This window comes from Neolamprologus multifasciatus, chromosome 3 (genome assembly GCF_963576455.1).
Source record: "Neolamprologus multifasciatus chromosome 3, fNeoMul1.2, whole genome shotgun sequence".
Classification (NCBI taxonomy): Eukaryota; Metazoa; Chordata; class Actinopteri; order Cichliformes; family Cichlidae; genus Neolamprologus; species Neolamprologus multifasciatus.
In genome coordinates, this window is record NC_140441.1 from 40,418,630 (window position 1) to 40,446,612 (window position 27,983).

At 41.0% G+C, this 27,983-nt stretch overlaps 2 protein-coding genes across 2 annotated transcripts; one reads left to right on the forward strand and one right to left on the reverse strand.

Moving 5' to 3' along the window:
* Positions 1 to 1,869: 1,869 nt before the first annotated feature.
* LOC146523182 (atrial natriuretic peptide receptor 1) lies at positions 1,870 to 14,474 on the reverse strand. Its single transcript, XM_085145574.1, has 23 exons — positions 14,004 to 14,474; positions 13,707 to 13,818; positions 13,394 to 13,526; positions 13,171 to 13,303; positions 12,541 to 12,645; positions 11,143 to 11,245; positions 10,748 to 10,893; positions 10,594 to 10,666; positions 10,139 to 10,283; positions 8,930 to 9,016; positions 8,700 to 8,843; positions 8,399 to 8,520; positions 7,939 to 8,077; positions 7,715 to 7,763; positions 7,521 to 7,622; positions 5,553 to 5,672; positions 5,291 to 5,384; positions 5,012 to 5,099; positions 4,703 to 4,842; positions 4,157 to 4,309; positions 3,978 to 4,076; positions 3,763 to 3,854; positions 1,870 to 3,672 (listed from the first exon to the last, which is right to left on the reverse strand). The coding sequence occupies exons 1-23, from the start codon at positions 14,037 to 14,039 to the stop codon at positions 3,481 to 3,483; spliced, it is 2,607 nt and encodes an 868-aa protein (XP_085001700.1). The 5' UTR covers positions 14,040 to 14,474; the 3' UTR covers positions 1,870 to 3,480.
* Positions 14,475 to 15,753: 1,279 nt separating this feature from the next.
* LOC146523183 (nephronectin) lies at positions 15,754 to 27,827 on the forward strand. The gene is made up of 13 exons (XM_085145130.1): positions 15,754 to 16,545; positions 17,403 to 17,503; positions 18,151 to 18,243; positions 20,003 to 20,122; positions 21,096 to 21,215; positions 21,297 to 21,431; positions 22,337 to 22,411; positions 24,401 to 24,916; positions 25,657 to 25,740; positions 25,902 to 26,000; positions 26,129 to 26,315; positions 26,388 to 26,472; positions 26,557 to 27,827. Exons 1-13 carry the CDS (start codon positions 16,478 to 16,480, stop codon positions 26,641 to 26,643), a joined length of 1,770 nt encoding a protein of 589 aa, XP_085001256.1. The 5' UTR covers positions 15,754 to 16,477; the 3' UTR covers positions 26,644 to 27,827.
* Positions 27,828 to 27,983: the final 156 nt, after the last annotated feature.

Consider the following 27,983-nt stretch of genomic DNA (forward strand, 5'->3'; position numbering starts at 1 on the left):
GTTCCATTTTGGTCTCATCTGACCAGAAACCTTCTTCCACATGTTTGCTGTGTCCCCCACATGGCTCGTGGCAAACTGCAAACGGGACTTCTTATGGTTTTCCGTTAACAATGGCTTTCTTCTTGCCACTCTTCCATAAAGGCAAACTTTGTGCAGTGCACGACTAATAGTTGTCCTATGGACAGATTTCCCCCACCTGAGCTGTAGATCTCTGCAGCTCGTCCAGAGTCACCATGGGCCTCTTGGCTGCATTTCTGATCAGCACTCTCCTGTTCGGCCTGTGAGTTTAGGTGGACGGCCTTGTCTTGGTAGGTTTACAGTTGTGCCATACTCCTTCCATTTCTGAATGATCGCTTGAACAGCGCTCTGTGGGATGTTCAAGGCTTGGGAAATCTTTCTGTAGCCTAAACCTGCTTTAAATTTCTCAATAACTTTATCCCTGACCTGTCTGGTGTGTTCTTTGGACTTCATGGTGTTGTTGCTCCCAATGTTCTCTTAGACGACCTCTGAGGCCGTCACAGAGCAGCTGCATTTGTACTGACATTAGATTACACACAGGTGCACTCTATTTAGTCATTAGCACTCATCAGGCAATGTCTATGGGCAACTGACTGCACTCAGACCAAAGGGGGCTGAATAATTACGCACACCCCACTTTTCAGTTATTTATTTGTAAAAAATGTTTGGAATCATGTATGATTTTCGTTCCACTTCTCACGTGTACACCACTTTGTATTGGTCTTTCACCCAATAAAATTGATTCATGTTTGTGGCTGTAATGTGACAAAATGTGGAAAAGTTCAAGGGGGCCGAATACTTTTGCAAGACGCTATAAGTAGCAGGATGAACACTGCCAGCAGGCTGCTAGTGTGAATGTCTCTGATCAAACAATCAGAAACAGACTTCATGAGTGTTGCCTGAGAGCACAACATCCTCTAGTGGCTCCTGGACTCCCTGCCCGACACCCTGGAGCCCGATTGGCATTTTCCACAGAATACCAGAATTGGCATCTCCACCACTGGTGCACTGTGATTTTCACAGAGAGCAGGTTCACCCTGAACACGTGACAGATGTGAAAGTGTCTGGAGAGGCCGTGGAGAATGTTGTCGTGTGCGTAAAATTGATCACCATGACTGTTTTGGTGGTGGGTCAGTGATGGTCTGGTGAGGCATATCCATGGAGGAACGCACTGTCCTCTACAGGCTAGGTGACGAATTTTAATTCCCAGCAAACAATGCGGCATCCTTGTGTTCCTAACATGTTACCCTTATCAGTATGGAGATGCAGAATGATTTTTTTCCCATTGAGATGTGACATGTTTTCAAAGTGTTCATATATTTTTTTGGAACAGTATAGTTAAGGTTGGATCAGGTGACCCTGAATCCTCCCTTTTTTACGCTGCATAGGCTTAGGCTGCTTTCACTCTGTTTATGCACCTCTCTGCATTAAATCATCAGTTATTATTAATCTGGCTCTCTTACACAGTGTAATTATGGTCCTGTCTTCCTCCCCTCAACCCTAACAAGTTAAGGCAGATGGCCTCCGTGAGCCTGGTTCTGCTGGAGGTTTCTTCCTGTCAAAAATAGAGTTTTTCCTTCCCAAGTGCTTGATCATTGGAGGTTGTTTTATTGCTGGAGTTTTCTCTCTGTTATTGTAGGGTCCTTACCTTAGAATACAGGATGGTTTGAGAGGACTTTTGTTGTGATTTGGTGCTATATAATGAAACAGAGTGTAATTAAGTACAATCATTGACCAGGTATAATGAAGTAATTAATTTGGTAATCTTGGGAGGGTCAAATGCACTTACTAAATATTAAAAATCTACTTTTCTTGACTCTCCACCTATACTTTTGGCCAAAGCCAAGAACAAAGCCACAAAACCCAACAGCTGTGAGATAAAATGCAGTTTGTCACTTTATGTCTGTAGACAGGAGAGTCTGGAACTGGGAACTCATCTATTCTCCCTCAGAGCCTCTTCTTCTTCATGTCCGCCAGTTGTCATGTCAGCCATCTTTGACACAAAAAAGTAAACAGACCACATCGCCTCCATCTCTTTAAGTCTTCCATCTGCTCAACAACGTGACATGAATATTCACACAGAACATTCGTGACAAAAGGTGCTGATTAACCAGCCGGTGTGAAGTGTCTGAGTATGAAACTAACTGGGAGGAGAAAGAAATGGATGGAATAATATAATTGGTTTGATTTTATTAATGCCTTTAGAGAAAAACCTCTGTGTTGGTTTATTGAGTATTTCATGGATATCACCATTTTAACTGTTGACCTGTTTTATTTTGAAATATTACACAAGAAAACTATTATGTTCACTCCAGTATGTTTATAGGCTGACTTTTGTGTCTCATTTATAATAATATTTCTATTATTCCAAGTGTTTTACAGAAAAACAATAGGAGAAAAAAAATCTAAGATTTGATTAAAAACATAAAAATAAAACTGAAACAGGCAAACAGGACAAAACATAAAACCAACATGGCCACATGTTAAATGTTCATGAACCACAGGCGCTAAAGAAAACACTGGCAAGTACCACCAAAAGTCTTTGAAGTCAAAATGTCTGAAGTGCTTTTCAGGTTTGAAATCACAGAGTCCCTGTTTTTCATGAAGCATATGCAGTGTTTGAGATCATGAATGGAACTTTACAAAAAGGGCTGGTTTTGTAAACCTCGTGCCATGATTGCGAAAGCCCCAGCGAGTCGATTGCAGATTGTCTTTGATTGTGTTTGAATCTGTGTGACTGTGATTTGAAGCTAAACAGTGACCTAGAAAGGTCCATAAAACGAGTAACTGCAGTCTAGACACAAAAGAGTTCAAGAACTTCCTCCAGCAGTTCTTTAAATTATGACAGGGTTGCTCTAGTCTCACAAGAGGGACTGAATATATTAAAAGAATATGCAGAAACTTCAGCGAAACTTCCCGTGAACACAGGATGTATTTATTCAGCATTAATGTCAGTTTGAGTTTTTGTGCACAGTCCAACAAACAACACAAACTAATAGCAGTAAAATATACATGCAGTATTCTGAACTGCAGTATTCTGCCTTTCACTTGTAAACAAATTTAAGACAAAACATCGAAGAAGAAACAAAGTAACTCATTGGTTCAGACCAGGCGCTGTCTTCATCTAAAAGCATCCCTGGTGTCACATTAAAATTCTATACATAAACTTTTCATCATCATAGTCGACTAATGGAAAGTGCTTCTTCACAAGAACATAACAGCATAGAATATAGTAAAACATAAACTATCAGGCGAAGATTTGACTGGAGTGAAAAACATAGCAGATGGCAAAATTTAGACTAAGATTATTCTGTTTTTCAGTTTCGTTGAACATTCCTCGGTGGATTAATGAGATCCACCGGGTGACCATACATGTGAAATGTAGCACACAACACAGTAATGCATTATTTTTAGGCTAACAGTGAGGACATCACAACAAAAGATAGATCCACAGTTTGGGGTTCAGGCCGGGTCCAGGAGAAGATCGTCATTCAGATACCCCGGTATTGATGAATACAGCTCTTGCTTCTTCTCTGCTTCCTCTTCTGTCTCCGTGGTGATGAGTTTGGCTGTCTTTGGGTCTCCAATGATGTCCTTGGAGACCAGAGAAGTCTTCTTCCCTTCCAACCAGTAAGTAACCATGTCACCTTTACCCTGAAAGAAATTAATCAGGTCCAGAGTGTTAACTGGGCAGCTCCCAGTTTTACCTGAACTGGACTCCAATGGGAGTGTACACCAGCTCACCTTGACCTGAAGTGTTCCTCTGCACTCCAACACATAGCCACCAATCTCTTCCAGTAGGTAAAATACACTGGAGCTGCACTGGATCTTCAGGGCTGCAAAAATGGAACATACCAGCTTGTTTCACCCCAAGAAGAAGAAAGTTAAGTCTGTGTCCAGTAACCAGCATTTGTTCCAGTAATAATTACTCATACTCTTATTAGGTCCCGCAGTCTTACCAACGCTTGTTGACTCCATCCTCGATGCTGTGTTCACTGTATCTCCAAACAGGCAGTAACGAGGCATCTTTGTTCCAACCACCCCTGCCACCACTGGACCTAAAAGGACTCAGAAGAGTCACGGGTGGAAAAATGATTTAACAAAAATTTTAATTACATTGGCTCAGTAGCTTGTATACCGGAATGTATCCCAGCTCGTATCTGCAGCTGAGTGTTGGGTTTATGGGGGATCCCGAAGGTGCGACAGACGCCCACCAGATCCAGAGCCATGCTGGCGATCTCTGAGGCGTGGAGTATCCCGTTCTCCTGTGGAACACCAGAGACCACCATATCTACACAAAAACAAACAAACAAAAAGCAACAATCAAGTTTTCACAGGACACTATAGAGTCCTGTGAAAAACCAAGTACACCTTTATTGCTTCCACTTATGAGCAAGTGGTTAAGAAGGAGCCAGATGCTGCTAACATAAGAGAGCAACATCCCAGAAAATTAACCACGAGGTCGGACCGAGGTCAGTTTTGAGACAAATTAACAAAACCGAACGAGTTCTTCTTTGACTCTACCAGCTTCAGTTAGCATTTTAAATCTTTTAGTTCATGGCAGTACAATTAGAAAAAAGACCAAACAAGTGTGGCTTGTTTGGAAAGGCTGCCCGGAGATAAGCTACATATTTATATAGCTATATCTTTAGAGTAGCTACATATTACCATGTGTGTCACTCACATGCGTCTCCGATGGTTTCTACCTTGTAGACATCGTAATTGTCAATGATGTCATCGAAAGTTGTGTAGAGCTTGTTAAGGAAGTCCACGACCTGGTAAGGAGTGCTGCTGCTGGACAGCTGGGTGAAGCCCACTATATCACTACGCAAACACACACATACCATCCTTTATTATGGTGGCTGTAAAAATATAGAAAAGTAGAATAGAATCCAGTAGAAATGTATTTAGCTCATGTGGTTGCTACAAACCAGCATTATTAGCCTCATCTGACTAAAGACCCCACAGGTTTTCAACTCTAGTCTATCTTTACCTGAAGAAGACGGTGGCACTGACATAGCTCTGAGCTTGGGAGGGTTTTCCCTGACGGAGGTCATCAGCAACCTGTTTGGGAAGCATACCTGAACCACAAACATACAAATGTCAGTAAAAGGCGAGTTTTAACTGGTCAGAGATATAGAGAATTGTATAATCTGCATACAAATAAATGTTTTCTGAATGAAAATGTGGGTAATAAATGTGAAACAGAATCATCCTACTAACCTAGTAACACATTAGTATGTGTGTGTGTCTGTGTGTTTGTGGGTCATACTGTATAGCAGCCTATCAGTTTTCTGTTTCTCATGCATCAGATCCTGAGTCCGCTCAGCCACCAACACCTCCAGATGTTTGCTGTATTTCTCCATCTGAAACAGAGACAAAAGAAAAAAGCTTTACATATACAGTATATAGCATTGATATAATTTAACATATGATATTACATGAGAATATGGTGCAATACACAGTTTGTTACTATAGTAATAACATATAATGATTATTGTACTGTCCACTGTATTGACAGAGTTTGTTTTTACCAGGTTCATCATCATGTCCACTGGGCTGGTTTTGATGGGGTTAATTCGATGCACAAACTTCTTGATCTGTTCAAAGGTAGGTCTGTGGGTAGGGTTATGAGAGCGACATCGCCGAATCAGCTACGGAAACACAGGTGGGTCAAAACAGCAGAACAGCCGAGATGGAATCATCGAGAAATATTTATAATTTTTAATGAATTATTACATTTGCTTAAAAATGTTTTTTTTGCAAATTATATAATATCTTTAAAGTCATATTTCAAAGTTAGGATCATTCAAAGAAGAAAACATAATTTAAACAAAACATCAACTAGTTCAAGTATACACGACCACAATTGCAAGGAACACCTGACAGCTGTCAGCTACAGACATCCTTCACCCAGTCAAGTTAAAACATTAACTTGACTGTTCTTCAGAAGTCCAAATCACTTAAATTTAGTGTTTAACTTGGAAAGCAAGGTTTTAGAGTATAAAGGAGTAGTGTAGAGGCACAGAATCCATGGTGTTTTAAGTCTGATGTGACGTTTCTGCATTCTGTGATAATTTGGGGTACTTTATCATCTCCTGGTCTTGGTGGTGGTTCATCCACGTGTTTTATCAAAGTCAGCACAGCCCTCTACCAGATTTTAGAACTCTTCATGCTTCAGTTTGGTGACAATATTTATGTACATCAGAATCAGAATACTTTATTGATCCCTGGAGGAATTTTTTTTATTTTTTTGTTACAGTGCTCCATTATAAACCAACATTAACAAGACAGACAATATGCTAACTAAGAATAGTACAATATATACACACACATATATATATATATACATAAGTCACTCATTAATAAATAGCTGGAAAAGAAACGTGTAGTTGTAGCAGTAACCAGTGTGTTAAGTGGATGCGTTGTACAGGGAGATGGCCACAGGCAGGAAAGATTTCCTGTGTCGTTCAGTGGTGCTTTTCGGTAATCTCAGTCTCTCACTGAACGTGCTCCTACTGACCAGCATGTCATGGAGTGGGTGGGAGGTGTTATCCAACATTGTCTTTATCTTGGACAGCATCCGCCTCTCCGACACCACCTCGAGGGAGTCCAGCTCCATCCCCACAACATTACTGGCCTTGTGGATGAGTTTATTGAGTCTGTTGGCATCTGCGACCCTTAGCCTGCTCCCCCAGCTTGCAACAGCATAGAGGATTGTACTGACCACAACAGACTCATAGAAAAACCTGAGCATTTTCTGGCAGATGTTGAAGGACCTCAGTTGCCTCAAAAAATAGAGACGACTCTGGTCCTCCACAATGTCAACACTGACCCCCTGGATTGAAACAGGGGTCAAGTGTTTCCTGGTCTTCCTGAAGTCCACGATCAGTTCCTTGGTCTTTGCCACGTTGAGCTGCAGATGATTCTGTTCACACCACGTGACAAAGGAGTCGACCACAGCCCGGTACTCTGTCTCATCATCCCTGCTGATGCATCCAACCACTGCAGAGTCATCAGTGTTTGGATGCATCAGCATGTACATGCAGATTTCCTCTTCCAGGAGGACTTAACACTTAACACTTAACACTTCCCACTACCAAATAATTAATAAATTGTTTGGTGGTGCCAGAACTACTACCAAACAGTTTGCTAACGATTTTATGACTATGCTTATTTGGGGAGCTAACTCACCTAACCTCAACCTGACAGATTCTACAGGTCGCTGACAGAAGGAAGATGAGGAAGTTGAAGCTGAGGTGCCACAAGCTGATCACCTTCATTGTACGAATACTGTAATTACTGATGCAGTAATTTTTCTTAAAAGAACTACAACGAAGTACTGAGTATATAAATGAACACATTTTTTCCTACAAAAGTATGCTTATAACAACCTAGCATACGAACACTACACATTTTTATTTATTTTATTAATGATAGCACATTTCATACAGCCTGCTTTCAACCATTTCATAACAGTCAGTTTAAAGGGAATGACATACCTCTACATAGTCAGCGGGACAGGGGCAGGTGTTGTCAGCTTTACTGGAGATCAATTCAGGAAGAGGAGGACACCAGGAACACTCGAGGTTTGACTCCTCTGCCTGTAAACCAAAGCATTTTACGAATTTTACTGAGGGAGACCATGAAAGCAGCACAGTTACAGTGAAGTGAATGGACACTCAGACTGACTTACAGGGACCGGATCACTGCGAGTTGCAATCTCCAGCAGGATGATGGAATAACTGGGAAATTTACATACAGAGAGTATCAGCTGATCTATATTTATTCATCACATTGTGGAGACTGAGCTAAAACGACAGTTTTGCTTTGGTTTAGGGTAAAGGTGAGGGAGGCAGATGGAAGTCTTTGGGGAACTGAGGTGAGTAAGTGAAGGAAATTTAAAGTTAACTCTGTGACCTGAACACGTCTCCTGCCAGTGTTGGCTCCGTGTTAGAGTCCTGAAACTCAGGCGGCAAGTACACTTCCAAGAGCCTCTGCTGATAGGTGGAAAGAGGCTCCGCCCCATCACCCGTGCGGTAGGTTCTCAGACCGTAATCTAATTGGAGATTATATGTAAATAAAAACAATTGTAGATATATAATCAAAATTTTTGCTGCATTCTAGATTATTTTTCAGATCAATTTTAGGATGACAAAAATTAGGTTTAATTAAAATGACAATAAAAAACGGAGATTAGAACAATTCAGAAAGAGATTTCAGTTATAGAAAAGGATCTTCACTAAATTAGGAATAAAGCAAACTTTCACTTTCAAAGCTAGTTTATATCTGGTAAGTTTAACAAGTATTTACTGGGTTTTTTATTTACATGTATAGTTTTAATACTTTTAGGAACATTCTTTCTGCACGCTCAGATCACCTGTTATTTTGCAGACCCAGCGGTCGTCTAAGACACAGTTTAGAGAATTCAGTCGGCCGTGACAGATCTTGTGTTGGTGCAGGTACGACATCCCTCTGGCGATGTCTGTGGCGAAGGAAAACCTGGCAGAAACAAGCAGTCATGCATCTAAACAGACCTTATGAGAACCCCAAATAAATTGGAAATGTGTGTGACCAATTAACTTACAAAGACAAACACTTTATGTGTAGTCGCCTTATGCCTTAATTACCTCAAGATGTCATTGTACCATTAGTAAGAGTCTGTGTGATTATCTGAGTACCTGAATCCCCAGTTAAGTGGGATCTCCTCGTTAAGAAGGACATCGTTAAGGCTTCCTTTTGGGCAGTACTCTGTCACTATGGCAACATTTGGCACCTCAACACAGCCACCGATAAACTTACACAGGTTGGGGTGATCAAGCTCCCTGGAGACAAACATAAAGACAGAAAGTCAGACTAACATGCTGTGTATTTGCAGTATGAAGGGGATACGTTTGTATTTGCATCTTACCTGACTTGCTTGACTTCCTGTCTGATGGTTTTGGACAGAGAGAACGTCTTTGTGTGAATCCTTTTGATAGCCACGGTGCGCCCATCACTGGAAAACAAAGTGGCTTACATTTCCAAATAATATACCAGGAAGCTGGAGACATTTCTATTAGAGATAGGCATGGATGGTGCTATAACCACCACAGTACAGTTTTATATAAAGACAGACAGGTGGTTACTAGGGGTGCAACAATACTTGTATCGGTATTGAACCGTTCGATACAGTGCTTTCGGTTTGGTACGCATATGTATCAAACAATACAAAAGGTTTAATTTGTATTATCAAATTTAATCGAGCGCGGATCCACTGAGTGCAGCGCAAGCTAGTGAGACAGAAGCTAACCTCGTTGCAACATGGCAACTGCCTCAACGCTACCCAAAATTGAGCCTCCCCCACCCTCATTCGGATCTGGCGTTTGGAACTATTTTGGTTTTCATGTGAAGCATGACCCTGATGGACAAAAGTAAAACAGTATGTCGGATGTGCCACGCAATGCTCAATTGGTGGGAACTAGTGTGTTAGCGCAGTTAGCTTGTTAACGTGTTGACGCCGTCCAGCCCCACGCACGGGGCGATCCGTGGTAACTTGTTAACAGAGATTTGCCGCGTTATGGCGTTAATGTCATTTTAATGACATTAACGCTGACAGCACTATTGGGAACAAAACGAATATGACTGCACATTTACACCGACAGAATCCTAGTGCAAAGACAAGTGGAAGCAGACAAAAACAACAAGCACACATGCTACAAACTTTACCCGAGTCATTTAGACAGCCGTTAGCACATGATTCTCCTCATGGGGACCTGATATGTTTAATATGCTGCAGAGAATATAGCCCAGAAGAAGCCTATAGTATAGCTTTTATTTTGGAAAGAGCCATTTCTCTGTAATAAACTCTCTTTTCCAAAGATGAGGGATTTCTCGATCAGATAGATTTATTATTTTTTATTATTTTGTTGTTTCAGCAACATTAAATTTAAAAACTGTACTTTTGAGGTAAAATATATATTTATAATTTTAATAAATGACAAATTAAAAAGGCATGAACATTTTTTTGTATTGAAAAAATATTGAACTGTGACACCAAAGTATAAAAAAAACATATATCGAACCGAACCGTGAATTTTGTGTATCGTTGCACCCCTAGTGGTTACATAGGTAGGCGTACTATATGCTGGTGCAGGTGAACATTGTTTTTCGGGTTCCCAGTTGTCCTGTACAGGTGCTTAGCGCTGATACACAGCTAGTATGACTGTCATTGTTCCCCACTGGTACACTCATTATGCTGCCCATGGTCATATGCCCCTCTTGATCTGCAGAGAAAAACAGAGTTAAGTTTTAGATTTCCTTCATGTACATAAAATGTATACAAATTTACAGATGTGGGTCCATTTCAAATCATTCTAAATCAGTGCTGTTAATTAACTTTTTTTTGTAGTGCTTTGTGTCCTGCTCTGCACTGTAATGTTTTAGATCTGGTTCATACTCTTTTTGCAGTAATATCTCTCTTGTGCAACTTGAGACTATTTTCGCTGTCACTTTTAGGCAATTCCAGCATACACTCAGAGCCTTTCAGTACTTACTAAGCTACTATCAGAGTTTTATGTAGACTGTTAAAAGGACCTTGTTTTATTGTAGAGAAGTCGATGATCCAGCTTTCATCCCACAACATTTTCTGTTTCTGGTACCTTAGCCACTACAAGAGACAGATTTATTAATTTATTTTTAACTGGCAGACTTTTTTTGAGCATATGTGTGTTGTTGTGTGAGTCCTTACCACAGCAGTCATTATGAAGGAGAGGCAGAGCAGACTGAGTGGCAGACCGATGGCAATCTTCGTGGAAGGGGACATAGGGCATTCACCACAGTCAGCTGGACAGGTGGAACAAAACTCCGCCTCCTCACAGACACCATCACCACAGACTTCAAGGGTGAAATTTAAAGATGAAATTGTGACTTATTTACTTCTTTATGGCAACACTATGTTTTGGGTTGACTGACTGCTGGAACCTTATGACATCTTTGCTACTGGGTTATCAGTATAATCTCTGTCATCAGTGGCCAAAAAATGTTCACATAACAATGACAATATGATCTAATACAGAAGCTTTTGTGCACTCCTTGTTGCACTTCTTATAGTCAAGTCAGGATTTTGAGAGGGGAAAAACATACCCACAGCAGGCAACACAGTGGTTTTGGCCTCCAGGGCAACCTGCATGGTACCGACCCGAATGTGAGCGATAAGTGAGTTTAAGCCAGGATGAAACAGAACCACCTACAAATCAACATGTTAGATTAACTGGCTGTAGACAAAACATCAGCAAAGAATCAGAATGTGAGTATTTAATAGTAACTGAATGTAGCATCTGCATACAATTATATTATTTTGTCATTGGGACAGATTATAATATTGTAGTATTGCCCTACTTTGAATGAAATAGGTTTGTCTGTACAGAAGCATATGTTACCTCTTTTTTCTGCTTAATGTTCTGTATTTAAAGAAACTTGGGCTCCAGTAACCAGTACAAAAGGCTTCATTTCTGAAGAGACTAGGGCCTAGACTTGAAATAACAGTCAAACCAGAAATTTTGAAAACTGTAAAAGATGCTTTTTGGATAGCTTCCTCTTTTGCAGAAACACTGTAGGGTGTAAATACTAGAATTAAGGAAGAAGAACACTGTCTGTATAAAACAATGGAATAAAAAAGATGGCTCTGGCTCTAGTGATCCCGTGATTCACTCTTTGTGCTTAAACCAGACAGTTATCATTCCTGCTGAGTTATGCATCAACCTAAATTGCTAAATGCAACCAATGAGATGACCTGTAGGTCCAGTAAGTGTTTTAGTATGTTCCTAAAATGTTAGTTTTCCTATTATAAGTTTTTGTTTTTGTTTCATTGAGAAACTGCTGCACTTTTGAAGACCTCAGTGACCTCATTGCTGGATATGCCCAATCGTGTGTTGTGTATGGATTAATGTAAACTATTTTAAACAATTATTTAGGCTTAATGTTCACTATTACACTTCCATCCAGCCATTTTCTACCGATTATCCAGGTTAGGGTTGTGGGGACAGTAGTCTGAGCAGAAAAGCCCAGGTTTCCTTCACCACCTCCTTTAGTTTATCCAGAGGGGACACCGAGTTGTTCCCAAGCCATTTGTGAGATATAATCTCTTGAGCAAATCCTGGATCTGCCCTGGTGCCTCCTCCTGATAGGACATAACTGGAATACCTCACCTAGGAGACATCCAGCGGGCATCCTAGACAGATGCCCAAACTGGGTGAACTGGCTCCTTCCAATGTGGCTCTACTCTTATTCTTTGAATTAATTGACCTAAATCCATTTAATCAGTGGTGGAGTTATATTTATTTAGTTTGCCTTGGAGCCAGTCACATTAGCTGTTTTCCAGTCTTTGTACTTCTCTCATGTATGACGAGAAAGTGTATTAATATATTCCCAAAATGTTAGTTTTCCTATTTTACCTTTTTGTTTCATTGAGAAACTGCTGCACTTTTGAAGAGGAACTATGTGAGATATGGACTTATTGAGATAAACTGGCATGTGTGTTACCTTCGCGGACCAGTTGGTCTGGGTCATCTTCCCAGAGGTCGAGACGGTATGTGTGAAGATTTTTCCATCATCAGGAATCCAGGGGCCACAGATGCTCTCTGATGTCTGTTAGTGAGGAAAAAACAGAAAACTTTATTTTTATGAGAGAGCTTTTTATCTGTTTATTTATCTGTCAGACATTACATACATGGACTACATCTAGAAAGTAGATCTGGGAAAAGTAAACTGATCCTAAGGTGTCTTAGACCTGCAGTTTCTCACCACTAAGGGGTGACTACTTTGGGTAGAAAATAAGTGAATTTGTCAAGAAGTCTATTAGAAAATGATCCCACTGCTTATGTAATCTGTGACCTCATTAAACACTAGTCTGGTTTATTTATGGCCTCTGTTGTGAGTTTAAAGTTTAACTGAAATCAGCATAATTTAGTAAATTATGGTCCCAATTTTGAGTTAAACTGTGTAAACAGTTTAAGTTTTGGAGCTGACCAACCTTGGGATTAACCTGTATCTCCATAATACTCTATTGTGTGAGGATTGGTGACAAAATTTGCCAAACTACATTTTGCAACTGGATTTTGGAGTTCTCTGTGTTACAGAGAGGAGTGATGAAGACAAGAAGAAGCAGTGCACCATGTATCCCAGCGGGCAGGAGTGGATGTTAGCGTGGTGAATGCAGCAGTTCTCGCCATTTGCATCTTTCCAGTTGGCCGGACATTCGTGATGTTCACAGAACCTCCGAGCTGATTCAGCGTCTTCTATGTCACTGAACACACAGACAAGGCAGACCAGTTTATCTAGTTTATTTTGTTCAGTCTAAAATTATTCTGCTTTATACCCAGTTTAACCAGTTTACCTATGAGTGAAGACGCGGTTTTGGACGGCCCAGTGGTAGAAAGAGTCCTGGGCGGTCACCGAGTATATGACACTGAATACCTCACCACTCTTTATCAACTCTGGAGGACGAAGAACCCAAGCCATCTCCAGACCTGGACAAGAGCCACAGGATAATAGACAGACAGAGATTTCAGACCGCAATCTTTAAAATAAATAATTTCAGACTTCACTGGGGAGCTGTAATACTTGTTATTTAATCTTGAGACCAACCAAAATCTCTCTTCAAGACCTACGGTTAATGATTGTATTGTAACTGCCGTCTGTTTTCTCACCTCCACAGTCGATCATGTTGTACTCGTTGGGCCTGTCCAGAGGCCAACAGTCGTACTCGCTGTTGTCCAAATCGTGCCAGCAAAACACCAAACCAACACCACAAACAGACACCTGGAAACAACACGACACATGTTCAATGACCAAAATTACACCACAAATAAAAAAGGAAAAAGCATCCAGAGAATCCTCCGAGGTGCTCACATGATTAAAAACTATGGACCTGAACTCGGTCCCTTGAATTTAAATATATTAAACTCTAGGCCTGTAAAAAAGGTGTTTCATATATGATGTCTTACCCAGAACAGAAACCAAAGTCCTTGTTGTTTCTTCATACTGTTGCTGTTGAAAGACAGACAGGTGGACAGGATGGAGACAGGTAGGAAGACTGACTGAGAGTCTCGGACATCTGCAGCTTCTGAGCTGCTCACTCGCTGTGGAGTCGGAGCTGATGGAGCGGTGGTAGGTAGAGCGAGGCAGGAGACACTAGAGAGAGAGAAAGAGAGATTGGATTCTGTATTTCTCCCGTGCGCTGAAAGCTGAACTCACTGTTTTACATAGAGATGGCTACACTTCACTGCCCTCTGGTGGTGGCTGCTGTTACTGCACTAATCTTTAAACATTTACTATTAACTCAGTGGAGTTTTTCCCTCTCTACATTTTTAATTCTCTTCCGATCAAGGCTTTAAAAAATTAAGAAATATTGTATTGTTATTCACTATGCAAACCCAGTTTTCTATGTGTGGTCTTTTGGAGGTTTTTTTTTTTTTTTTAGATTTTTTTTTATATTTAAAAGACAAATTCTTCTTCAAACTTCCTGCAGGTTTTTTTTAAAGAGTCAATATGCGCTGACTTCACTTGCTTTATTTACTTTGTAATGATGGATTAAAGCAAAAAAAAAAAACAAAAAAAAAACAAAACAAAAAACTTGTCAGTTACAGTTTAACCCTGTAAGGCAGCGGTGTCAAACATTTAGCCCACAGGAAGTAAACCAGCCCACTGGATGGATCTTTTGAACTGTTAAGATATTGTGACAGACTTTACCCATGATCTGCTGCACCACACTGCAGGGATCTGTGCTGATGACTCTCCTTGGGTTGTTTCCAGTACTGAATGTGGAAAAAGTCAGACATATTGATGACTTTGCATTTAATTTTAGATTGTAGGAAATATTTAAAGATGCTTTTCACAAACCAACCAAGATGTTTGCATAAAGGTTATCTCAGTTTTACTGGTCTAGCCGAAAGCCGACCAAAACTGGTCTGTATGCAGCTGATGGTCCACAGTGAATTCGACCTCCTTGCTTGAAGGTTTATGACTTATTGTGAGTGTTCAGGATGTTACTCTAAAAAATGAATGCTACATTCCTTTCCTTACGTAATTACTCAATAGTTTTCCCACTCTTGTCCATTTGAGCAATACAAATTAAAGTGTCCTTATGTCTACTCCAAAGAGGTTACAGACCTCTGTGTCCTTCCTGTACACAAGCTGAAACCTGCTGATTGTAGCACTAAATAGCTTTTTTTCTTTCTATCTGCTCATCATACAGACAACTGAGGAAACTTTGTAACATACATAACGGCGTATTTGTAGCTAATGTAATTACTGATGTTAACACACACACACACACACACACACACACACACACACACACACACACACACACACACACACACACACACACACACACATGTAAAAGCCAGCTCCTGACAGCTGTACCAGCTAATTGTAAACATGAACCACATCCTTAATTATCACTAATGAGGTCATTTAACTTCAAATATAACTATTATAAAATTGCCATACTTTCATTGAGTTATCCCTTTGTTTTTATTTATCCATGAATACATATACGAGGGTCATAAACTGCAAACTATATATTCTTATCAGAATTTAAACATCTATGTTAATATCTTAAATATTTATATAGAGTAACAAAGTGTCAGCCGTATTTTATTTATTCCATATTGCCTAAATTATTTTTACAGCAGTTAAAATGTTGATGACAAAATAACACTGTTATTATTATTGTTCTTGTTGTTATTACTAGTACTACCGTCAATAATAATAGTAGTAGCGACAGCAGTGAGAAAAAAAGTATCAGTAATTATTTATTAACATTGTAACTTTGGTCGCGCCTGACTGCCTAAGAACATGACGTCACAGGGGAACAGCTTCATGAAGTGAAAGGCTCTGATTGGTGCAATATGTTCATGAAAACGGACGAGAATGATTAACCCCACGCGCCTACGGTCCATCTGTGTTTATGCATCAACAGAGAGCGCGTGGGGGGTTAAAGAAACAAATCCGTCTTCGTGTTAACGACTCTAAACTTCCTGCTCGCGCGCTGTCTGAATGTCTGTCGGGTTGTTTCCCGGCACGCGACTCCACACAGTCCAATTCAAGCGCGCGAGGACACTCTCCCGGCTCTCTTTCTCTCGCGCCTGCTCGCGCGCAGGGCAGCGAGAAGCGCAATGATTTAGCGGCTTTTAATTCATTTTTCTCACATTTAGCATCGCAGCTGTGTGATGCTACATGTCGTTTTTGATCTATTTTTATGTTTTACTCACTGGATTCAGCGGCTTTTTGCACTTTTGATGAGCCTTTTTTTAACCAACTGCATGTTTTGAATGTCTCGGTTTTTTATTTTATTTTACGCACTGTGTAAGTTTGCAAGGGTACCGGTTCCCTGCCGAAATCCGAGATATTTGGAGCGAGCTGCTTGACTAACCCGGGCCGTGCTAGTGTTAGTGTCCCGGGTTAAAACCGCAGGATGTTGACCATAGTTCTCCTGTCTTGCTTCTGTTTGTGGACACGGGGCCAGCACTTGGACCACGACAGGTCAGGAATTTCTTTTTCGTTTTAACTGGTTAAGCTTTTTTTTTTAAGGTAATTTCATTGAAAACATGTTTTAAAAATAAATGTAAATAGATAATTCTAAATAATCTTGCTCACAATGATACATTTCAACTGCCTGGTGCTTTTCAGTGGTCACAGTAACGCACACCTGTGCAAAACACGAGCGTCTTCTTCCTCTCTGCATGGTCTTGTTTCTAATTAAAGGGTTTGGTTCAGAAGCAGTGCTGAAGAAAAGGCAAACAAGTCAAATACTTTAAAGTCTGTGCAATTAAAGAACATTTTAACTAAAAGACAGCAACTAAAACTGTGAATTCATTTCTAAGGGGAGAGACCTGAGAAGAAAGGAAGTCCAGAGTTAAAAAATAACTAGCAAGGAATGATGAAGGGAACACTGAGGAGGACATGATGAAGAGGGGAAAGTATGTGGAGGGAGTGGAAAAAAGGCACGCACAGCACCCTCCCCTCCTCTATGGCTGATATATTTCATGTTCAGACAGGCACCAGGAAACAGGAGATGTCAATAACACACACACACACACACACACACACTCTCTCTCTCTCTCTCTCTCTCTCTCTCTCTCTCTCCAGCCGGTCTCAACTAGTACAGGCGACATAAAAAAGTCATGGAGCCACAGAGTAGTTTTTTAAAGCCTCAAGTCATATTTCTCCCTCAGATTGTTTCTGTGTGTTTTCTTGTTGTCCTAACAGTTCATTGGATTTCTGTTCATCCACAGGGTCACATGACCCCGTGCAGGCAGCAACACCCCCCCCCACAACGCCCCAAACCTAACAACATGATATGATCCTCAAACATGCTGTGTGTTCATGTGTGTTTGCAGCTGGGCGGACCAGGCCACGTTGTCCCGTGGACTCTGTCGCTATGGAAACAGCGTGGATTGCTGCTGGGGCTGGAAACAGTTGGACTGGGGGCGATGTGAACGTAAGGACACACATTTATACTTCCTTTCAGTGAAGTCAGTCTAAAATCCTCCCTAACCAACTGATCAGCCAGTGGACTTTCCTTTCAACCTACTTAATGCGACTGCTGATAGCTGTTAAAGACACAGACTGTATATAGAAGAAGGCAGTCGATACAGTGATGTCACTTGTAGTTTTTTTTTTTTTAACCTGCATATTTTTAAGCTTCAGTTTTAGCTTTTGTGACCAGGCATTTGTTGGTTTGTGAGGTCAGACATGATGGTATTTCAACCCTAGGGTTCAGTGATCAGCTCTCAGCTAATGCTAGCAAGCTAGCATCCCCAGCAAAACCAGCATGTTTGTTAGAGAAATGTTACATTTGTTTCAATGGGGGACCACAGTCAGACTGGTGATGGAAACCAGTCAACAAATAAACTGGACTGTGTTGACTGATGGTTCTTTGTTAAACCAGCAGCTGCTTGGAAGGAAGGAAATCAGCTTTAACTGTGTTTTTGTGAATCTGTTCAGGGTTTAAACACTGAAGGAGCAGCTGCAGAGATCGGAGTGTGTTATTTCATTTAGGACTGAAAACTGATCTGCAGCCAGTCAGCCTGACATATGTTTGTACATGATTCAGTGTATGTTAACACCCTCTGTGTGTGTGTGCAGCTCACTGCCAGCAGGGCTGTAAACATGGAGAGTGTGTGAGACCAGACCAGTGCAAATGTCACCCAGGATACACGGGAAAGGCGTGTAACCAAGGTACGTCTTTTTACTCAGCACAGAGTGCTGTGCTGTACACCAGGTTCAGACGTACCTATTCAAACTGCACCAACTTCTCTATTTTTATGCATTTGTAATTAAATGCAGGTGTTACATTTAGATATGAGAGATGCACAGATGCTGTGTTGCTGTTAATAAGGAATATCACATTTTTTTTAAACTGGCCATGCCATACCATGGCAGAGATACATACTGTGGTGCTTTGGATCATGGCCTGTTTCTATCCTCCATCATTCTGATAAAAATGTCTCATCTCACCTTCATGTTTTTGAATTTAACCAGTGTTTTGCACCTTGTTGTGAAGCCTTTGCCTTTAGTCATTCATTCATGTTTGTTTGGTGGTTGTGAATGTTGGAGGTATAGTGGTTAGCATAGCTGCCTTCCAAGCAGTTGATGTCAGTCAACTGGGTAAAAATGGCTGTGATTCCTGAGCACTTTTGTTAAACCCATTTGAATTAAAGCCAGAAGTCTGTACTTCAGTCACATCTTGCTAGTGTGATTTTTGCTAGTGTGTGTGGGTACAGAGAAGAAAGTACGAAAGTTGTGTCTTTGTCCAACAAATTGGACCTAATTGTATGTTATGTTATATATGCATGTTAAAACTTGACTGTGGATCTGCTTCTAAATTAACCTCAGTGCATGAGCAGTGCAGCAGTGAACCTCACAGGTGTGTTTCTAAATTAAGATAGATATAAAACTGCCTTTTAATAACCTGACAGAATAGGAGATTGCTCATAAAGTTAGCTCACAAAGTGAGAACTCTTCAGCACATCTGCAGTGAGCTGGTCCAGATGTGGACTCCTGGTTTCACAGAGATCAGATTGCCCATCATGCATCTGTTTTGCCTCAACAAAACAGATACATTCCTGTCATGTTTGTTTGACCTGCAAGGGCGTGTTTTACCTGAAGACCCCCAAAACACACAAACACACTCTAACTAACACACTCTAACTACTGTTTCTAATCTTAGGCTTACTCCACCCATACACACAGTGTTAATGTCCTGATTAGAGGCTTCATTATGACTCATATCCTGACCATAAAACAGCATCTGGAGACCCCCCCAGAGACACTCTGTCACACAGCGTGTGTGTTTGGACTTCTGTCTTTGAGAGGACACTCACTGAGAGACCTCAAAAAGCCCTTTGAAGCCATGACGACCGTCCTGCTTATGATGGTTTCAGTCCTGAGTTTATCTAAACTCAGATGTTTCTCCAACACTTCAGAGCACACCACTCTGCCTTCCTTTCATTTAGATAACTTAACCCTTTAACACACAAAATTGCAAAATTATAAAATAATTCTCTTCTTTCAGGAACCATTTCAGTTTTCTCTCGAGCACAAAATGTGAAGCCCACATGGCAAAATCTATTTGGAGCTGATTTTCCTCTGTGCTGCCACAATAAATCAACTGTCAGCATAAAGCTCGTCTTCTCTCCTTTCCAAAGATGATTCAAGTTTGTCTGTAGCACAAATGGAAATTTCAAGAGCGCTTGTAAAATGGCCCTGCTACTGAGCCTGTGGTAATAAAGGGTTAAACCAGGTGTTTACCTGAGGAGTGGGTGATTTGTTCCACCTGGAATGCACTTTTTGTCTCAGAGCAAGAGGTGTTTTTACAAACACACACTTATTTAAAATGCTCAGGGCTTAAGGTCAAAGGTTAATCCCGCAGGCTGACAAGATGAGTGAAAACAGGGAGGAGTTTTATGTTTAATACTCCTGTGTGTGTGAGTTTCAGATCTGAACGAGTGTGGCGTGAAGCCTCGGCCCTGCAAACACCGCTGCATGAACACGCCAGGCAGCTACAAGTGTTACTGCGTGGACGGGTACGCGCTGCAGCCGGACGGCAGCTGCAGGAGTGAGTTACTCATCGAGCGTTCGATTCCCTTTCGCAGAAGTATTTATGCACGTGTTCAGTGTGAGCTATAAGCTAAAACACAGTGCAGTCACCAGCTTTATGAGGTCTACTTGTTTTTCTTGTGCAGAGTGTTTTATGAGTTGTCTCTTAGTAAAGACAAACATTATAATCCTTTTTGTCCTGTTTATTTTTCTCTGTGAGTCTTTGGCTACGTTCACACTGCAGGTCTTAATGCTCAATTCCGATTTTTTGATCAAATCCGATTTTTTTGTCTGCGCATTCACACTACAAATAAAATGCGACAGCAAATGCGCTCTAGTGTGAACGCTCAAAGCGGCCCGCATGCGCAAAAGAAGATGTCACACACAACGCGCTCTGTTTAGACCCAGAGCAAACAATATTGTTTGACTGATGGCCCTTAATATAAAGACTTCGAACTTTACGTTTCCCAATTTTTGCTTTAAGTTATTTTGTTGTTTACATAATAATGTAAATAACCTAATAATGATCCTTATTGCTGTTTTAGAGGAGCGGTGCTTCAAAGGATAGTTGCAGATTTCTGTCAGAATCTGCAGATTATACAGTACAAATAAAATGTTCACGTTTCTCCAACGTTGTCTTCCCAGCAGTTTCACCAGATGGCCAGGAAGCGTTCACAATGTCTTCGCGAGTGCTTCTCTGGTGCTGATAATTGGCGTCTGTCTTGTGTCAGTGACGTAAAAGACCGATTTAATGCGACTTGACCATTCACACAGCAGTCGCTTTCTGAAACATCGGATATGTATCGGATTCAGTACCACATACGAAAGTGACCCAGATCGGATTTGAAAATATTGGATTTGTGCCGTTCACACTGTCATACCATGATCGGATATGGGTCGCATAGGGTGAAAAAAATCGGATTTGATGCGCTTTCGCCTGCAGTGTGAACGTAGCCATACTTTGATTTTTTTCGGTGTCTGTATGCTCGCAGATGCCCAAACCTGTTACCATGCCAACTGTCAGTATGGCTGTGAGGTGATCAAAGGGGCAGTGCGATGCACCTGTCCATCGCCAGGGTTACGCCTGGGTCCAGACAGACGCACCTGCATCGGTAAGTTAGCTTGCTTTTTAAAATTCCTGGATGAAGAAGTGCAGATCATCTTTCGTCCTCCACCTTTTTCTTTATGTTTAGACATCGACGAGTGTTTCTTGGGTGGAGGCGTGTGTCCTCGTCGCAGAAAGTGCGTGAACACTTTCGGGAGCTTCATCTGTAAATGTCACCAGGGCTTCAGACTCGTGTACATCAACGGACGGTACACCTGTATCGGTGAGGCTAAAACCCTGGAGATTAAAGTAAAATAAAATAAAATATGATTTTACAGAGCTTTCATTTCTTCTTATACATAGATATGTTTTAACTATTCACAAAACTCCCTTCTAAGTCACTGTGGCTGTACATAGACTTTTTAGCATTTTAGCCACTGTCCTGCTGTTTTAATTAATTAATTAATTAATTAATTTTTTGGGGGGAAGTGACCATATTTGGACAAGAAGGTGAAGTTTTAACTTATCAGTTAATGCTAGCGTATTTGGTTTGCAAGCAGCATCACAAGACTGTATGGGTGCATCACACCTATCTAACTATCTAAACCATAGTTAGATAGGTTTACTGCAATTAACTTCACAGCAGCCATATTAGCGGTCAGACAATTACATGTAAAATGTTCCGATATGCTAACAGCATAATATCACAAACATGCCACAGGTCCAGTTCAGGGACTCTAGTTACCTGAGGTGGAGCCTAGCAGACAGCGAGCAGCGACATCTGCCTGTTTCAAATGATCTATAAAGACCAAAATGGTTTTTGTTTTTTGTAGCAGGCTGTAAACATGTTTAGTCTGCTGTGAAGTTGGCCAGTTTGACATCTGAGTCTGTGGGGACTGACTGAGTTTGGGGGGCCCTCAAGTGGACATTAGAGGGACTGCAGTCTATCAATTCCATGCTGGCTTTATTTTTTAGTTCTGGAGGTTGCTGCTCGTTTTAATGGAATATTTTATCTGCTGTTTTAGCCATAAAAATATGCTTTGTTAGGTGAATACATTTTTTCAGACTATTTCTGGTGCTGTAAATAACTTATTCTTCAGACTTAATCAGAATGAAGTTTAATTTGTTAGAAGTTAAAAGAAAAAAGAAAAGAAGGCACTTCTTCATCGTTTCTCTCTTTGTTACCAGATAAGGACACTCGTCCGTTCTGCTCTCTGAATCCATCATCTCCAAAGTGCAAGTGTAAAGACGGCAGCTGCAAAGGTAAAAACAGCTCTTTATCATAAACACCTGTCCATCTCTTAAAAGGTTAGGTTAGGGTTTATTCTTTAGACTTTTCTTGTTGTTTCAAATAAAAAGAGAAATCTGTCGAGTACATTCTGAAGTTGTATGCTGCATTTCACACAATCATATAATCAGCACGGCAAAATAAAATGATTTATATCTGTTGATTCAGTAGTGCCCTAGACCTTCCTTCAGTCTCTGTCTTCTGACTCTTTTATTGCTACTCAGGACAGATGAGAGGCAGGTGTTGGTGAACTGCAGGCACCAGTCAGACACATTTCAATGATAAAATCTGCTTCAAAGTCTGAGCTGAACTTCAGCTTTGTTTCTGTAAACTTCCCCAGCAAAAACACAAAACTTTAAAAAAGATGTTGAGCATATAATTAGCTCCACTTTGGGCTGAAACAACATAATGAACACTGGCTTTGTCATATCTTCACACACTGCTTCTGGTTTAGATTTAAATAAATAATGACACAGTGCAATATGCCATGTGAATTTTTTCCTTTGAGGTTGGATTTCATAATCTTTTATAGTATTATGTTTTAATTAGTGCTGTCAAAACTAACGTGTTAAAGCAAATTAATCCGCCATCACGGTCAACGCGATTAAAATTTTTAACGTAATTAACGCATCTGGAGCACAGAATGACTCAAAATCCCTGAAATATTTCAGCTAACACATTTCGGGCAGTTTGTCCAAGTAGAGTTACCTTTGCACATTTGCAAATAGGCAGTTGATCTGTTAGTGACGGGCAGCTGAACCAATCAACTCAATATGGAAGATGATAATGATTTCTCAATGGGAAATTTGAGTATTTAAAAATAACAAGACGGAACAGTCGACCGACATAAAGCATTATGCACATTTTGCCAGAAGGAATTTTCTTTTCACCGAAGCACTTTGAGCTTAAAATTTCACATTGACGCAAAGCATACGTTAGTCTGGGATGGTGCTAGGACTTTGGCTAATGCGTCACCCAGCTTGCGACAAACCACTCACGGAGCAGGGGACTCAGTAAGTCTACCTCAGACATATTGACTGAAACAATGCCATGTGGATTGCAACAAACTGCAGACCTATTAATATCAATGAGAACACGCTCTTTACATAGCTTTGGTGCCTCATTTCAAGGACTTAAAGTGCCTCGCCAAGAGTGACAGAGAGAGAGTGGATAAATGTTTACAGAGTTTTTTGTTAACGTGAATGTTCAAGCTGTTCAATAAACATGTTAAGTGCGGATATTTTCCCTTTTTCTTGAGTCTGTTTGCTCATGCAAAATGAAATGCGGTTAATATAGAATAAAAATGAATGATATTTAATCGTGACTAATCAATATTAATCCACAGTAACCCAGTGATGAATCTGATTCAATATTTTAATTGTTTGACAACAGTAATATATATTATATATTAGTGTACACTTACCTATTAGTATATAGGTTTTTAAAAAAAGTTGTATTTCACAGGAGAGAACCTGTGTTAAAAGATATAAGTTAAAACTATTTAAATTCTCTCTGAAATGCTGTCATTGGACTAACATCATACAAAGTCTAAATATGATGTCTTAGCAGACAAACAATAGACAGACAAACAGATTATATAATATAAAGTTGGGTCTGAGAACAGCCTGTGTAGATCAACAGCATGGAAACATGAAGGAAACCTGAATCTCTTTCTCTTCTTTACAGCTGATGGGAAGATTAAATTCACTTCTTTACATCCCAGCACACTAGTTCTTGTTCTAGTTGTTTTATTGGTCTTATGCCTCTTGTGTATCAGTTAATGGCACACAATTTATCCAGACTATACAAATATCGCCTAACAACCACTCATTTTTCACCTGCCTGTCCTCCCTGCGGTTTACACTGTTTTTAAGCACGTCAGCAGTTCCCCTGACTGCAAGTTTTGATTTTGGCCTCAAACTCTGAGGCAGCAGTAAAGTTCGCTTTCTTTGTTTTACTCACAGCCATCCCCAAAGTGATGGTAGAACCGCAGAGACCAAGAACTACAACTCCCATGACCTCCACCATCATCACTACCGCTACGTCTTCTTCAACCACCACAACTACTCCCATCCCAACAACCTCCCTGTCTACATCCACTGATGTTATGACCACCACTCCAACACCTACAACTGATACCACTGCTACACCAGTTACTGCCACTACTGTGACAACAACAACACTTGCTGCTACTACTACAACTGAAATGGATACAACAACTCCCACAACGCCTCCTCCGTCCACCACTTCTGCTATTACTACTCCTAGTACAACAACAAATGTTACTACCATCACTGCAAGTTCAACTACACCCACCACTCTGCTAACTACAACCCAGACGACACCTTCTTCTCCTCCTCCTCCAACAACAACAACACCAGCAATCACTACAGTGCTGCCAAGTACCTCGCTGCAAACCACCACGGTGAACAACAAGATCAACAAAGACGTGACACAAAAGCAGCGAGGAGACGTGCACAGTAAGGACACACAAACACAGCACACATCCACAGACCTGCTGAGTATGAGCTCGCCCAATCACACTGTTGCTAGCTTAATTAATTGGGAAGAAGTCGCTCTTGTTGCTGTGTTTCATTATGGCCAGGTACAAAGTTAATGTTATAAAATGTTTGCTGTGAAATGTTAGCTTCATGTGTCAAATACTTTTATTTTTAAAGCCAGTTCATCAACTTTCAGGACATTTTTTTTTCAAACACTGAAATCATCAGTTTTTAAAAAACTATTAAGGACTAAAGTCTGAACTTTTCACGGACCCCAACGTAAAAGTGACTCAGTGTCTGTAATTTGAGACAGATGCAGATGCAGGTCTGAATGTTGACCAGTAAAAATAGAAAAAGAAAAAAGAAAGTCCTCTCCGAGTCGGGGATGAGTTCCTGCCCCAAGTGGAGGAGTTCAAGTATCTCGGGGTCTTGTTCGCGAGTGATGGGAGAAGGGAGCCGGAGATCGACAGACGGATTGGGGCTGCAGCCGCAGTGATGCGGATGCTGCACCCGTCCGTCGTGGTGAAGAGGGAGCTGAGTGTAAAAGCAAAGCTCTCAATTTACCGGTCGATCTACGTCCCTACCCTCACCTATGGCCACGAGCTGTGGGTAGTGACTGAAAGAACGAGATCGCGGATACAAGTGGCATGAACCAAATAATATAAAAAAATAATAGGATAAACTGATCGTTTACTTATTTGTGTGTGTGTGCTCTGCAGTCCCTCGACATCCCGGTCACAACCACGTGTGGGAGTTTGACATCGAGCTGGGAAACATCGCGGAAGATGCCAGAGACGATCCTGGTAAGCACCGGTTACACTGCGTGATAAAGGAGGTTAATATTCATATTTTTAAAAAAGCAGACACATCTCATTTCCCTGTTTAAAAGAGGAGATTACAGGGTCATATCAAACTTCACCCAGCTGGTGACTTTAGTAGCATTCCTGCTTGTCTTTGATCGTAGAGGTCGGGGAGCTCCGTTGCAGCTTCAATCGCAGACTCTGTGACTGGATGTCTGACAGTGAGGGAGATCTACACTGGGAGACGGTTCACAGTCCTGCAGGTAACACACACACACGCGCATTTTCATGTCATAGTAAGGATGTCTGATTGACATGCATGATGCGTTCCCAGTGAAAAGTAGAATTAGTTTTGATTCAGTTTCTGCTCTGATGATCGTATGTGTCTCAGGTGGGTGGTATCTATCTGTCCCCGAGCTGAAGGCGGGACAGACAAGCATCCGTGGTGCTCGACTGGCCATCCAGGTAGTCCCTTCGTGGAGTCATGGCGACCTGTGTCTCTCCTTCTCCCATTGGTTGACGGGGCATCACGTGGGCGTGCTGCAGCTGTTCGTCAGGAAAAAGGGACGAGACCAAAGGTACTCGAGTCAAAGTGCCACGACTGTTAACTCTTGCTGGAGTCGCCTCATTAACACTTTTTGCTGCTGCAGGTATGGCCCCGCCCTCTGGAGTAGGACAGGTGGGCACGGTTGGAGACACACGCATGTTACCTTGACAACACACTCTCTGGACAGGGTGAGGCAGACGTACATGACCCAAATTTGTTGCTGAGCTGAGTTTGTAAAGCTGATGATGACGGATGCGTGTGTGTGTGTGCAGGTGCTGCTCAAGGCCGAGCGGAGGATTGGACGAAGAGGACAGATCGCTGTTGACGATGTCACTTTGAGACGGGGGCCGTGTCGATGACACCAAATATAGACCTTCAGGTCACATGATTTAAAGGACCAATGTTGCTGCAATCCCAGCATCAGGATTTCTGCCCCCTCAGAGGAAGAGGAAGTTATGTGGGTTTGTGGTGAAGCCACAGCAGCAGTGCTTCAGTTTAAATTTTGGCGGATGGATGTGTTTGTGCTGCGTGACAGTAGAAGTTCCTGTTTATGAGCCGGACTGAAGATTTGGAAACACTCAGAATTCATTTGGGAAAGGTTTCAGATTTACTTTAACTGTTTACTTTATATGTTAATGAGTGCAAAGATTTATTATCATTAATTATCATTTATAATCAATGTAGTAAAAGTAACATATCTTTACAAAGATTTACAATTTCACAACCCCTCTTAGTTTTTTCAGGTCAACCCTGTGTATATGTGGTTGCTACATACATCAAAGTACTTTTTATCACCCAGTTGCACAAACATTCATGCAAGTCCTTTCTTCCTAACTTGCTGATTTTACACAGCTGGTCAGTGGTTGTGTTTGTTAGTGGCTTTTAAAAAAAATTATAGCTGATAGAGTAAACCAAACAGTAAGTTAATGTGTCACAAGGAGAAAGCTTCTTTTTCAGAAGTCAGAAACAGTGCACATAAAGATGGCAGACATTTTTTCATTCAGAGGTTAAAGCCCCACCCAGGCAATCCTACAGATTGGTTGCCAGGCATTGGCAGCCAGTGGTTGTGTCTTCCCAACTGTATATATACCCCAGCTGTTTGGTAGCAGATCCCCACGGTTGCTTGCAGTTTGGCTGTTCACAACTTCCAGCAACCACTCATCAACCATGCACATTTTCCCATAGCAACTGGCTGTTGCTGAGGGGTTGTTGCCCAGTCTCTGGACCTGTGTTAGTGAGTTTAATCTGAACCGATCACCTATGGAAATGTTTCTTAAAGTCTCTGGTTGAGTATTTTTTTTCATTGCTGCAGAGAAATTTAAACTAAATGTAGACAAACTGGTTGCTTCAACATGTTGACAAGCATTTAAAAAAATAAAATAAAAAGAGATAACTTGTTCAGGCATTCAAGTTTTTACTAAAACACTGATTTGTACAAGGATTTCGATTCATAGAAATACTGCAGTGAGAGTGTAATAAATATTTAGGTCCATATTTTTTTGTTTCACTGTAACGTTGTAATAAACTTTATTGATCAAATAAATCATGAGTAAGAAATCCTTCTAAATCTTCTGTGTTGGGAGACAGAAGCAACTTCACATGCAGGAAGAGAGGACGAGGAGGGCAGAGATTTGCCTGGTGAGCATCTGCTTTAGAGGGCGCACACAAAGAGATGGGTGGAGCAGCCAGAAAGCTGATT

What these genes read in the sequence shown, in the direction of transcription:
- LOC146523182 (XM_085145574.1), bottom strand. Translation starts at nt 14,039, where the DNA reads ATGAAGAAACAACAAGGACTTTGGTTTCTGTTCTGG. An exon ending in TGGACATGATGATGAACCTG is followed by an intron (nt 5,385 to 5,552) that starts GTAAAAACAAAC and finishes TCTCTGTTTCAG; the next exon opens with ATGGAGAAATACAGCAAACA. An exon ending in AGTGCCACCGTCTTCTTCAG is followed by an intron (nt 4,843 to 5,011) that starts GTAAAGATAGAC and finishes GTGTTTGCGTAG; the next exon opens with TGATATAGTGGGCTTCACCC.
- LOC146523183 (XM_085145130.1), top strand. Translation starts at nt 16,478, where the DNA reads ATGTTGACCATAGTTCTCCTGTCTTGCTTCTGTTTGTGGACACGGGGC. An exon ending in GCAGCGAGGAGACGTGCACA is followed by an intron (nt 24,917 to 25,656) that starts GTAAGGACACAC and finishes TGTGCTCTGCAG; the next exon opens with TCCCTCGACATCCCGGTCAC. An exon ending in CAACACACTCTCTGGACAGG is followed by an intron (nt 26,473 to 26,556) that starts GTGAGGCAGACG and finishes GTGTGTGTGCAG; the next exon opens with GTGCTGCTCAAGGCCGAGCG.